The sequence below is a fragment of the Halichoeres trimaculatus genome, unplaced genomic scaffold, assembly GCF_033239565.1.
Source record: "Halichoeres trimaculatus isolate MK-OKI-2021-1 unplaced genomic scaffold, fHalTri1.1 fHalTri1_scaffold_7, whole genome shotgun sequence".
In the NCBI taxonomy this organism is placed as follows: Eukaryota; Metazoa; Chordata; class Actinopteri; order Labriformes; family Labridae; genus Halichoeres; species Halichoeres trimaculatus.
Window position 1 is genome coordinate 31036416 of NW_027437185.1, and position 14250 is coordinate 31050665.

A 14250-nucleotide genomic window follows, 5' to 3' on the forward strand; every position below is an offset into this window, starting at 1 on the left:
TTCAAAAGGCACCAGCTCATTTAGGAAGGATTTCCAAAATCCTCCAACAGCTCGTTTTGGTTCCTGAAAGCAGTATTATGCTCCTGTAACAGCTTTAGAGCACCCCACCCAGCCTGATTTGGACCTGGGTTTAATATTTCAGCGTGTCTCTGGCCTCACAGGGACACCAGATATGAAGGTTGGTGGATCCGTCAGGTGCAGCAGTATTAGCCTCCCTGTCTCATCCTTTCTCCTCTTTACACTCACTTTAGCTGCTCTTCTACTTTTCTCCTCCAGCTTAAGTCTTTGTGACAGTGAGAGCTGAGCCTCATCTACCTCTTCACATGCAAGAATGATTTTCAAACCTTTGCCTGACTCAACGTCCTGCTCTGCTCAGCAGCTCTCTGCCACACATTCACCCAGTCTCACTTTTGATGGACTTTTGTTTTGTGTTTAAATGCCACCGTTGTGTTTTTTAAGAAGTGTAAAAACTTTGATTTGATCTCATCAAAGATAATTATAAAGACCTTTGAGACAAAGCAGCAGTGTTCCTCTTGATTGTTCAGTAATCAGTCGTTAACCTTTAAAATCTCAAGTTCCCTCCTTGGCATCATTTTGTTGTGTTGCAACAATAAACTGACGACACTTTGGATCCACTTTTTCTTTTTTCAATGAGTGAAACTCTTCATTTGCTCACATTTAAAACAGTTTACTGATATATTTTTGTTTTTCTTTTGGCACCACTCGGTGCTCTGCTGGACTGACTGGATCTCAGTGTCTGAGTGAGAAATTGATTTCCCAAACCTCTTTGTTGGTCTCTAAAGCAACAGCAGCACATGTCTCAGGCTGTCCAACATCACACTCCTCACCCACTCATGAAAAACAGACTGAAGCTTTCCCTGGACGGCTATTAGTGAAACAGTGGAGTCAGAACCAGCTCCACGTCTGTCAGTGAAGATCTCAGGGATCTGGACTGTGTTTGTGGATCACAAAGCGGTTTACGGTGGTCCTTTAGAGTCTGTGTCTGTAACATGTAGGATGAACCTCGTGGTGCTCTTCCAGCCTTTCAGACATTATGATGTTGATAATTCAAAGGTGTAACAGAAAGAAGCATTTGGAGCAGCACTCGGTGTTTTATGGACCTGGAGATTAATGAGAAAGAAGCGTTAGCTGCAGCATTAATCGTATCTGTTAATTAGTCCTGAACTTAAATGAAGAATACTCCAGGATGAAGAGCTCTCTGGAACAGCTTCAGACTTTCTTTAACAGCTTCACACACCTGTGCGTGCTCACTTTGAATTGTGTGGCTCTTGTAGTTAAAGCTGAGCTGTGGGCCCTGTGTAAACCTCTCCATAAACCGAACCTGTTCCTTCTTTTGTTGTTTGGATGCACATTTTATCGTCTTCCTCACACTTAGGAGCTTGTTTCATTAGTTTCCTGTCTTGCAGTGATAGAGAATAGTGCTGTGTTGGTCAGTCCTCTGGCTGTGATGCTAAACGTTGTAGAAAATTGTTTCCTGCTCAGCATCAGAGACGTGTCCAAACAAAGAAAGACGAGTTTCTCTTTTTGATTGTTGTTTTGTGGTGAAAAGTGGACTCTGTTCTTTCTGTTTTTCATTCATGTTGTGTGATATTAACCAATCATTTTGTATGACTTCAGCATGAATACTTTTTATCTCTCACTGATGAAAACACTGAACGTCTTGCTGTTCTTAAATTGTTCACATGATTGTTCATGGATCTGCTTACCCACTGGAGGAAGTCATTTCAACTTAAATGGACAAAAATATCCACAACCATCGTATTAATAAATGTATTAATAATGTACTCTCTGTGTCATAATTCTGCCATCTCTCACATGTTTTCCCTCATGTGTAGGCCGGCTCGTCAGACTGTCATCTCTCTAACATGTCAGCAGGGACTCATTACCAAACAAACATTGAACATAATGACATGTTTGTGATGTTATGAGCAGAGCTGCAGAGTGTACACCATGTACAATATCTTTACACTCACCAGCCACTCTATAAGGTACGCCTGTACAACTTCTCGTTAAGGCAAATATCTAATCAGCCAATCACATGGCAGCAACTCAATGCATTTGGGCATGTAGACATGGTCAAGACGATCTGCTGCAGTTCAAACCGAGCATCAGAATGAGGAAGAAAAGTGATTTAATTGACTTTGAAAGTGGCATGGTTGTTGGTGCCAGACGGGCTGGTCTGAGTATTTCAGAAACTGATGATCTACTGGGATTTTAACCCACAACCATCTCTAGGGTTTGCAGAGAACGGTCCCAAAAAGAGAAAATATCCAGTGAGAGGCAGGTCTGTGGGACAAAATGCCTTATTGATGCCAGAGGTCAGAGGAGAATGGACAGACTGGTTGGAGCTGATAGAAAGGCAACAGTAACTCAAATAACCACTGGTTACAACCGAGGTCTGCAGAAGAGCATCTCTGAACACACAACACGTCCAACCTTGAGGCAGATGGGCTACAGCAGCAGAAGACCACACCGGGTGACCCTCCTGTCAGCTAAGAACAGGAAACTGAGGCTACAATTCACACAGCAACACCAAAACTGGACAATAGAAGATTGGAAAAACGATGCCTGGTCTGATGAGTCTGGATTTCTGCTCCACATTCGGATGTTGGGGTCAGAATTTGGCGTCAACAACATGAAAGCATGGATCCATCCTGCTTTGTATCAACGATTCAGGCTGCTGGTGTAAGGGTGTGGGGGATATTTTCTTGGCTCACTTTGGGCCCCTTAGTACCAACTGAGCATGGTTTAAAGTCCACAGCCTACCTGAGTATTGTTGCTGACCACGTCCATCCCTTTATGAGCACAGTGTACCCATCTTCTGATGGCTACTTCCAGCAGGATAACGCTCCATGTCATAAAGCAGGAATCATCTCAGACTGGTTTCTTCAACATGACAATGAGTTCCCTGTACTCAAATGTCCTCCACTGTCCCCAGATCTCAATCCAATAGAGCACCTTTGGGATGTGGTGGAACGGGAGATTCTCATCATGGATGTTCAGCCGACAAATCTGCATCAACTGTGTGATGCTATCATGTCAATATGGACCAAACTCTCTGAGGAATGTTTCTAGGACCTTGTAGAATCTATGACATGAAGGATTAAGGCAGTTCTGTAGGCAAAAGGGGGTCCAAGCCTGCACTAGTAATGTGTACTTGATAAAGTGTGAGTGTATTTTGTGGAGTTTAAGTGTGGATTGCAGTGACAAGCTTTTTCAAATTGTAATTGTAGGAACAATACCAGGAGGAGCATCTGATTATAAATAGACAGACTCTGTCTCTGAGGAAGCTTTTATTCCCTCAGTTCAAGTGACATCTGTCAGCTCATATACTTTCCTTCTCATTTGCTGCCATCATCAAGTAATAATAAACCGAACTACTGAACAAGAATCTGCTGTTCACAGTTAGAATCAATGCCAATATAAAAATAGCTATTGGTTTTTGGTTTCTAAAACCCTTTTCTGTGGTGGGTGGTGAGGGTTGATGATCTGCTATGTCCTAATCAATCTTCATTAGGAGAGTCATACTGCAGATGAGTTTCTGGGAGTTTCAGTAAGTCAGAACAAAAACCTCTCCACAACCTCAACCACATCCCTGAATGTCTGGATTTGAAACAGAATACATTATCATTTATTGAAGAACGAAAAGTTGTTTGTCTTGTTTTATGTCACTTTTCAAAACCAACAGACTAAAGAATAAGAGGAACAGGAAGAGTCTGGTACAAAGGAGACTTGGCGTTGTTCATAATGAATAAATAAAGGTGCCAGAACACCAGATACCAGCAGAAATATGTACCCCCTACTTTAATTGGTAGTTTATCACCTCAACTCGAGGCTACAGGGGAAAAAGCTGCCTGTGAAGTACTGATCTATTCTTGTAAAGTTTGTGTGATTTATCCCACACTGCAAACAGTTTCAGACTGTGATTTGCTTTGTGTCTCACCCAGCTGCTGTTTCCTGCTGTGGAGACAAAAGATGAATGGACCTATCAGGGATATTATGAGGTATCTTCCTCCTCCATCACTACAGAGGCCGCTTCACTCTGATAATCCTCCTCTGAGGGGATCCTCTAATCCCTCCCAGACTCAGGTGTCTGGCCTTGTGCCGTCTCCAGGATGACTAATGCACTGAGCGGTGTGTGACAATGCATATGATAATGCATACACACCTACACAAGGATGAACACAGCGTCTGGATGAGGAATCAGAGTGAGGATTCACAACAAACACCTGAGAGAATTTTGATGCAGTAAATCTGAAATTATTGATTGTTTAAGTTTGACATGAGCAGACATAAACACAGAATTACACACACCGTGCAGCCGGCTTATTATCTACTTCTCCGTCATCACCGCCTATAAAAAAAAATCAACTTGTGTTATATCTACAGGGCTCATTGTTTACACGCTCTCAAGTTAAAAAGTTAGGTTAAAGTTACCTTCCTGCTTGAAGAAACTTGTGTTTTTAACATCATAATAAGGTCAGTGGTCGACATAAATCTCTGTTTACAGCTCGTCTCTCCAGTTTTTTTTAGACTCACATTGTGAAGTTTGCTGATCTGAATCCAGATTTCAGTATCAGGTTTTGTAATGCTTGGGAGAAAAGTATTTCCTCACAGTGTCTCTTAGCTTTGTTAAAAAACATTCCTTTAAGCTTCCATCTCAAACTTCCAGAAAAAGAACTTCAAGCCAAGTCTTAGGAAGTCAGACACATGCTTAGTTAAAAATATAAGGAAATATAAGTGGTGTGGCAGCCTCAAAGTGATAAATGATATTAGTTTTCGTTCTTACAAAGGTCCAAATGTGTTTTTATCTGACTCCCATGTTGTTGACATCCGGAGTTTAGGTGTTTCCCAGAATTTGTTTAAAGTTGTCTTGTCTTGAGGTTGCTCTCTGGTTTCCAATCATTGTTTGATTTAAAGCAAAGAATTTTCACCAGCTCTCAGTTTTTCACACTACGTCCATGTGCATGTTGATACAACTCTACCAGGCTTTTCATTACCTGCCTTTAGCTGTTTGTTACAAACCACACTTTAATTTTCATTGATGAGGCAGATGTGTTTTCTGTAATTTTTTTTTTTTTAAGTACCAGCAGCTTTTCAGCCTCTGACATGTTATTTAGAAAGAGTTTGATGCTTTTCTTGTGTAGAGTTTGAAAACATTGTCATAACCAGTGGTTTGTGTGAAACAAACTCTGCAGACCCTTCTATGTTGAGAAACTGGGTCTAGTTTTTGGAGTAGAGTTCCTAAAAACCACATAAAGTCCTTTTTGAATTATTCATGCTTCAAGAGCTCCAATCTGAACCCGAGCCAGCGTTCTGATCACTCCTCTTCTTCTTCTAAAGCTTCGTATTTCACTCTGCATTGTGTTTAAATTAAAACCAGGAGGATGAGAAGAAAGGACTGTGCATTCACTCGTAAACATCCTCTGTTTTTAAGGCTGTTGTTATGTTATCAGACTGTCTCTGTGTGAGGATCTGTTGTCCATGTGTTCAGAGGTTAAATAAAAAGACATGGAGGTCAGCTGTGTGAATAAAGAGGCCTCAGTATAGATCAACGCTGCAGCATGTTGTCATGTTGAGAAGAGCTCAGACTTTAAGATGACCAACAGGATTGTTTGGATTTGTTTTCATCACAACAGAAACCTTTATTGCTGCTAAAACAAAACAAAAAAGGATTTTATGTGTTTGAACCTGAGTTTCAGCCAGATCTCAGATAAAAAGCAGATGTTTGAGGCTTACCTGAATCTGGTATCTGATAACTTTAATACACAGTTCAGTACAAGTTTTTTATACTTTCTCTAATAAACTCTGTTTATATATTTCAATGTTTTGTATTTGAGGTTTCTAAGTGAAATAATTCTTATCAGATTGCATCTTTAGCAGCATAACTTTCATGTTTGATTGATCTAATAATTTCAAGCTTAATTTCAAATGCTCGAAAAATTCAGAGCCGAAAACACGAGGTCACAGTTCTTTGTACAGTACACGTCTCTCATCATCTGTGAGCAGTTTGCAGAGACATGGATCTGGAAGTCAAGGATCTCCTGAAGATGTTCTTTTATGTGCTTAGAGATTATTATGCCTGTCATACAGTATGTCAGCATTAATGTACCTGCACGGCAGGTGTGGATGTCTGATCAAGATCTTATCAGTGCTGACATGATGGGAGAGAATAACAGTGCTGATGTGATAAAACCAACTCCAGCTGAGACATGAGGTGAGCTGCTGGATGAGTTCTGCTTCATGGAACATGAAGAGTCTGGTTATTGATTTTTAGAAAAGTGGAACAAAATATTCCTTATTTATAAATGTGAGATGTTCAGGTGGCTCATTTGATCCAACAGCATTTCAAATCTCCAAATATGACGTAAAATCAAACTATCCCCTGGAAACTCACCTGGTTAGTCCCTGAACTGCAGGTAAAATCCAGGAACAATGGAGGAATGTGTTTTCAATGTGTCTTTGAACAGAAAGTCAGAGTCTCCTGTCAGCAGAGAGCAGCGACATTTGAGCGTCATGTGACCTTCTCATTGGCCTGTCAGACTGTTGGCGTGGCATGACTGATGCAGATTATCATAGCTGCAGAAAGCCAATTACTCTGGTCATCACGGCCCCCTCAGGGCTCCTCTGGGTGGAGAGAAATGTATGACAGGATCCTCTGTGAATCCTTCTGGCAGCGTTTTGTATTTCCTCCACGCTGATCCACCCAGTTTGAGTGTTAATAGCGCCGTCAATGGGACTCTCCCTCGCCTCAGAGAGCTCTCCAATGAACTTCTGCCTCACAAAGCAGGGAGGTCGTGCCTCTCTGAAAGGCGGATGAGTTACATCCTCTTCTGTTTTGGTCTCTTTTTTTAAACTAAGCCCCTTTATTTCAGTCCTGCTTAACCAGTGTGAGCGTCTTTGAACAACTCCAATCTGAAAATGTCGACTCTCAGAGTGGTGGCGTGAAGGACTCTGGTGTGGCGTGTTAATATCCTTAACACCCAGAGGATTTTCCAACTTCTGGTTTTGTTTTTTTAACAGATTTCTTACCAGACCAGAGAAGCTGAAATCTGACTCTGCATGACTGGGATGTACAAAGACAACAAACCGAGCCGAGTCGCAGGTGAGACTTCTGAGTGTGTGTTTGTATCTACCTGAGCAGATTTTCCTCTCCTTAGCTGCCTCAACCTTTAGACCTGTGTTTCTCTTTCCTGGATTTCAGTTATTCTCCTAAAATCATGTTTATTTTTGCCCGTACCTCTTGACTTCTTTTTGTGCACACATCAGAATCTTTCCTGACCTTTCAGTTATTAGTGTCACAGCCTCTGATTTACAGCTTTGGCCTCTTTCAAGCTCGCACATGTGATTCATTCATGACTCTGACCTGGAGAGCCCGAATGAAAAACACGAACACAGCCACAAAATAACGAGGAGGCTGAATCGAGATATGTGGAAAGATTTAAAGTGTGTGAATCTGCAGCCCTTTAAAAACAACAACTGGAGAATCTGTTCCTGAAGACCAAACATTTATTTGTATATACGTAGAATTCGTTATTGCACACATGAATATTTGAGCACACTGAGCTGTTATCGGCCACCGATTGCACCAGTTTACTGCCCTCAAAACAGAAACTGAAATCTCCTTTTGAAGTCAGACGCTGAGGGCTCTGGGTAATTTACTGGCTGCCCAAAAGAAACTGCATCTCCAGTTCCATCTGCAGAAAGTTTCATCCTGAAAGTAGTACTTATTTATCCGCCCCGAAAATGAGAACTCCAAACTTCTTTTGCAGCAAGAGATATTTACTCCACTTAGACTGAAGTGAGCAGGAGAGATGTGAAGATGAAACTAAACTCTTCCCTGAAGGACTTTTCTTGTCCCAAGCAGCATAACTGAGGCTGTAATCATCTGTGAAGCTTCTGTGGATCCTTCGAGCCAAAATACAGTGAGGGGGCAGGGGTCAGACAGAGGGAGGAGACCGTAGAGGGAGGTGTAGTTTACTCCAACTGGTCTGTTGTTAATATCACTCTGAGGTCGTACTGATAACCTGATTCCCAGACTTTCTTTTCGTAGCTGTAAAAATATGAAAAATGAGCTAAAGCACTCTCTAAGATGTAAAATCACTAACCAGTGTTTGCTTTTTTGTTTTTTCCCCAAAAGTCTTTTTTATTCATTTTGGCAAAAGAAATAAAATAAACACATACTCATAACACAACAAAGTGCCCGTTTACAGATTGATACTATCAGTTTAGCAAAGTGGTCTGAACGTGCCTCTTTAACTGCTCTGTTTAAGGAGGCCAGAAGATCGCTGAGGTGTAGTCTGTGGACCTCAAGCTTTGTGGATTTCCGAAGGCGCTCAATTTCGCGACAAGATCTTCTCAGGTTCAAAATACCATCATTTAGCCAGGGGCATGACAACTTACGGGAGACATGGCTAGATTTTACCGGTGCCACATTGTGAATTAAAACAGAACATAAAACCATCAATATCAGCATACTGGCTCAAGTCACAGGGGTCAAACATAGCACAGAATCTCTCAGGTGTCGAATCTGTAATGATCCTCCTATCTGCCCTTACAGGCTCAGGAGGGGCATTAAGTTCAAAGAACAGACAGCAATGGTCACTCAGATGGACGCCTTCTCTGGGCAAATTTCCAACATGTAGGCCGAGTGAGAACACTAAGTCCTGAGTATGGCCTTTGGGGTGGGTGGGGCCTGACACATGCTGCTTGAAATTAAGAGATTCAGTCATAGATAGAAGTTCAGCCACAGGGCTAGATGAGCCATCGTCGAAGTGCAAATGAAAATCGCAGAGAATTAGAACTTTTTCCAATTTTTTAATGTATGATAAAAGGTCATAGAAGTCATTTAAGAAGGCACCAGCAGGGCCAGGAGGACGGTAGATCAGGAAGCAATAGCCACGTATACATGGACCGAAATATTCTGCTTGCATTCGGTTTATTTGCTCAAACGTAAAGAATGTAACCTGTGTATGCACATCATTCCAAAAGAAAAGTGCCAATCCGAATGGTCATTTCATTGGTTTCTCAGGGGTGGAACATTCCTTTCCCCAAACCGATTGATGTATCATGTATCCACTCAGACGGAAAGTTGTCAGGGTGCGTTCTTTCAGCGCATGTTCAGATATGATGTAAGACGCAACTAGAGATGTTCCTCAACTTTAAAAATGGCCGGGAGCCATTTTTTTGCAGCACTGGACTGCTGCAAAAAGTTTGTTTTTGATCCAAACTTTGAAAGAAATGAACATAATATCAAGACTGGATGGGCAAACTGTTTACGTTTTTCTGCGCATGCCCCATTGACTATTCTGTTTGATTACAGCGGAGCATGTAGACCAGTGATTGGAATATTTCTTTCCATGTATACTATTGTTTTCAGAAAAGTCATTCGGAAAGAATCCATTCGGAAAGACATAAAACTCTTCATGTAACTGTGGCTAATGAAGGACCACAAAAAATGTCAAAAGCAAAGCAGCCTTCAACACTTTTACACTACAACACTTATCACTTATCTCATAACCCACGATCTTTGATATATGACATAAAAGACCCCAGACACTCTCAAAAATATTTGGTCTGCCCTTCAGCACATAAGAAACATCTGCTGCCTCCACTGACTTATTGTAGATCTATGAACGTTCTTCCAACATAACAAAATACACCTTTTCACATTTAACAGGATTAAATCTATAAACATTTTTTCAGCTTTTGTGTTTGGAGGTTTCTCTGTGTATAAGCCAAACAAGAACAGTCTTGGGTTCAATACAAAATTTTGGATACATAATATACAAACATACAATCTTATTAACCATTTGAACTGGATTAATCTGAGACGTATATTACATGCATCTCTCCAATCCTCCTCCGTTAACACTAGTGCCAGGTCTTCGTTCCAAGCTTTAAGTCTACGGTATGAATCGTCATTATAAATATGCGATATCATACCTCTTTCTGACTATCTTTTGTCATTATTTATTCAAAAGCAGACTGAGTATGTCTTGTTTGAACATTGATCTGGTTTCTCTGGATGAAGCTTCTAAGTTGAAGATGTTTTAAGAAAAAATATTTAAGTCTACCTTCCTGAAAGGACATTAGTATGTCTGATTTGGATGGATAAAGATCTTGAATAATTTCCAGTCCTTTGGCTCTCCATACATGAAATACTGCATCAGCTCTCCCAGGTATAAACAACTGATTGGCCCATATGGAATCGTTGGTTCTGTTGTTGGATTTGCTTTTAACATCTATTGGAAATTGCTTTTCACTGCCACAGTGTGTAACTCACACTAAGTACTCAGCAGCATAAAGAGAATAATGACAACATTCATCGAAGGAAAATATAATGTCATGTTAAGAAAGCTTTAATATACGAGCTACTCAACCTGCTCCTCATCAGTCATCCCCTCACTCCGTCTCTATGAGCTGTTATTGTGTTTTTACAAACAATAGGAGCCCACAGTAAACTGTCTGAGGATAGAAATTGAACTGAGGAAGAAAGTGACAGATTGCTTAGGAAGAAGGAAAGAGAGGGGGAATGAAAATCACCTTTCTTTCTGGGCTCTGGCCGATGAGTGTGTCCTCTCCCATTACTCTCACACACAGCAATATGCAGGTCAGTCAGCTGATAATGAATGCTCCGTCTGATCCCGGCCTTTCTTCCCCCCTCCTGCTCGTCTGCTCTGCTCTCTCTGTTGTTCCTCTCTTTCTCCTTTCACCCTCAGACTCTGCAGAGTTTTCTTCACCATCCAGTAAATTATTTTCCTCCAGAGGGTTTAATTATCGTACAATCTCCTCCTCCTGCTCAGTGTTCTGCAGCTGCTTAAAGGTGGGAGATGGTAAAGATGTCAAGTTGTTCCGACTCTTTCTTCATTAATTAAACTCTGACTTCAGGCTGAAGTCTCTTCACTGCTGAGCTGAATTTGTGAGTTTTGTATGAACTGAAAGTAAAGAGAAGACACCTTTGTTGGTGGATCATCTGAGTCTTTACAGTGAACACAGAACTGAAAGAAGTTTTCACATTCTGAGCACAGAAAACCTTCACTGCACGACGTCTGTGGGAGGAAGAGATGTGATGATGAATTCAGACATTTCACTGAAACTCCAGGGACCAGCTTCAGCTTTTCTGATGACATCCACAGTAAACTGTAACACATGACTAAAATCAGTCAGAATTTTCTTATACATTTATCTTTTTCCTTTCATGGATAATAAATAATGTGGAAAGTTAATGCAAGCTATCAAAGCTCAAGCTTCTTTGCAACAAATTCACTTCTAATGATTGCAAACAAAAAGTTTTGGACTGTATTTGAAGAGATCTACAGGAAAACTTAGTTTAGAGTCTTTTAACAAAAAATGACCTCTTGACTGAACGAATTGAGAGTTTTTATCAACAGAAACATGAAAAATAACAGAAGATTAAACTGCAGATCTTCATCTGTTTCCAAAAACATCACAACAAAGTGAAGTTTTGTAGAGAAACAGTTTTTTCTCTCTTGTGAAACAAACAGGGCCATGGTTTGAAGGAGGCTTTTCTACATCAGAGTCAAGAGAAGTTTTTCTGCTCTTTTAAAGACAGCTTTCATCCTTCAAAGTCACTATTTTCCTGACCCACATTTACAGGCGCTGCTTGGTATCACAAAATATCTTCATGTTTAACTTAAAGAGGCATCAGAGGAGAGATGAGTGGTGCTTACACTTTTTATGAGAATAAAACTTGAACCGCTGCTTGTTTACTGATAAAACTGAGTGAGATTTAGAGTTTAAAGTTCAGTAGGTGGACGTGACTGTCTCTTGTCTCTTTATCCCACCATCTTTAGCCTCTCTCTGTGTGTGCTGACTTCTCTTTGGGAGCTAAATATCTGGATGTTTTCTTTGTGTTGCTGTGTACCTTAGAGCAGTGGAGTTTGGTACCTGTGTGAGGCTGAGGACACGTTTGGTGCCAGTTTCTCATCCAGCTTTCTGAACATCACAGCTGCCAAAAGCAGCACGGTCCCCCTCGCTCTCATAAGCTGCTTCTGCCTGAATCAGAGGGCTCGCAGCTTTTTAACACAGCATGCTAATGATGTAAAACAAACCAACATGCTCTGTCATCACCTCTGCTTTGGGCTGTATGAGCAGATTAGGGCTGTTTGATTCAAGTGATTCTCTGGCTGTGGATGATGGCGGGGCAGCGAGGGCAGTTCACAACATTTCAGCAGCACAGAGGGGTTAACTGTTGTTTCTCGCTCTGTCTGAGACCTGTTTCCATCAGTATTCATGCTGAGGGGGATTCTCTAGTTGTAGGCCTGTCCTCCTTTCAGAGCTTAATCCAGTTTCCAGAACAGATGCTGCCGTCACAGAGGAACCAGCGGTAACTCCCTCCTCTCAGATCATCATGAAAACTGAATCTCAGAACACATCAGATCCAGATTCTTTTTACAGCGCCTGATCCCTCTGAACTCATTAAACTCAGACCAGTAGGAGTCGACCAGTCCACGAATTGGGACAGTGGGAGGCTCATTTAATGAGGTGTGACTTTAGCTGGAGAGTCACCTCAACCTTTCCTGTCCAGGTGATCATCTGCTTACCATCAGACTGAGGGCAGGAGTGCGAGGAAGAAGAGAGGAGGAGAGGGAAGAGGTAATTAGAAAGGGAAGGATTAAGGAAGATGGAGGTCAGAGATAACCAGCAAGAAGCAGAAGACAGAAATGTACCCCGACCTCAGGACACATTTCAGCGCAGGCTGTCTTCCTCTTCAGAGGGCAGAGGAGTTAATGACATTTTTTACTGGTACATGAGCTACAAACACTCCATCCATTGATCTGAAACAAAGACACTGAAAACTGCAGCCACTCTAAACTGATACTGCTGAGCACATCCTTTTTAAATATCATCCTCAGTCCTCTCTGAGCAGCTACCTGAACCCTGTTGTTTAGCTGGAAAGGGCATATTGATAAAGCAGGAAGCTGCTCGCTGACAAAGTGAAGTCAGGAGAGTGTGATTCTGCAAATGACTGGATAGAAGCAGAGCAACAGTGCCGACATCTCCCAGGAAAAATAGTCACAAAAGCTGAAGAGCAGAAAGAGAAATCGACAGAAGCAGGCACTGTTTACGACAATGATGTTTCTCAAAGCTCACGTTAAAATTTGACTGTTATAATCATCTACAGCTTACATCCATAATGCATCATGTTTTACAATAAGAGGGATTTACATGATAGTTTATTAATTAGATTGAAGCTATCAGATTTTACAGTTTTGTTTTCTGTCTTTAAATGTGAGACTGAAGTGAGACATGCTCATGTTTTATGGAACAAGGTAAATTTCACAATTATTTCTTAATGAAATGGTGAAATCTTGTCCACTCACATCAGCGCAGACAGATTATTTGAGTAAAAGCAGCTGTAATGACACCAAGCACGCACCCTCTCACACCAAAACATAAAAGCAACACAGGGCTGCTTTCATCTGCTAAGGCCTGGAGTCAAATTAAAGTTGAAATGTTTTGTTGCACCAAACAGAACATCATTGTAAAGAGAGAAAAAAATCAAGACATCAGACAAACATCATCCCCAGAGGACAGTGAAATTGAGTGAGAGCATGCACTGGCTGTTACTCATTACTACTGGCTGACAGGGGTAATTGAATCCTGCTAAGGAAAATAAATGTATTTATTAATCATTGTTTGTGGAAATATTGGCTGCAATAACAGTCAGCTGGATGCTTTGTTTTTATCTTTTATATCATTGAAAGCAGATTATCAATATGGCTCTCCTTGTTGGTGAAATAATTGATATAAATGTATGCGTACTGTATGAATGTGTCCTTTAACAACCCAATATCACAGAGCATAAGAATATCTTTTTCATCCATCAAATAGTAAGTGACAGCAAGATCAAATGACAGCTTACAGCATGTGTCGAGAAAGTTTCCAGGAATGAAAACTTCAAACATTATTCACAACATGAAAACTGTCAGATGAAACAAAGATGCTCCTCAACACTGTTTTTGAGCTGTCTGTGCTTTTGTCTATGTTTTTGTCTTTAGATTTTACTCTTGACATGAATCTTGGTACAGTCTTTTTTAATTACTATTAATGCCAATCATCCTCTTACAAACAAGTGTTTACTGAGAGTATCAACATTCATAATGGACTATCCATTTTGAAGAAGCCTAGTTGATTGATCTAAATTGGGGCTCTGCAACCTTTACTTTCGTAGGAGACATTTAGCCTCAGCTCACCTGGATTAAA

At 40.9% G+C, this 14250-nt stretch overlaps 1 protein-coding gene across 1 annotated transcript in view; it reads left to right on the plus strand.

The window, feature by feature from the left end:
- The first annotated feature begins 7080 nt into the window (after positions 1–7080).
- The window catches only part of LOC141793225 (ecto-NOX disulfide-thiol exchanger 2-like), a 131402-nt gene continuing 124232 nt past the window's right edge, over positions 7081–14250 (plus strand). Inside the window, exon 1 of the mRNA XM_074673733.1 lies at positions 7081–7126. Coding sequence (XP_074529834.1) covers positions 7084–7126 — 43 coding nt within the window. The 5' untranslated portion in view covers positions 7081–7083. The remainder of the gene's footprint in view (positions 7127–14250) is intronic.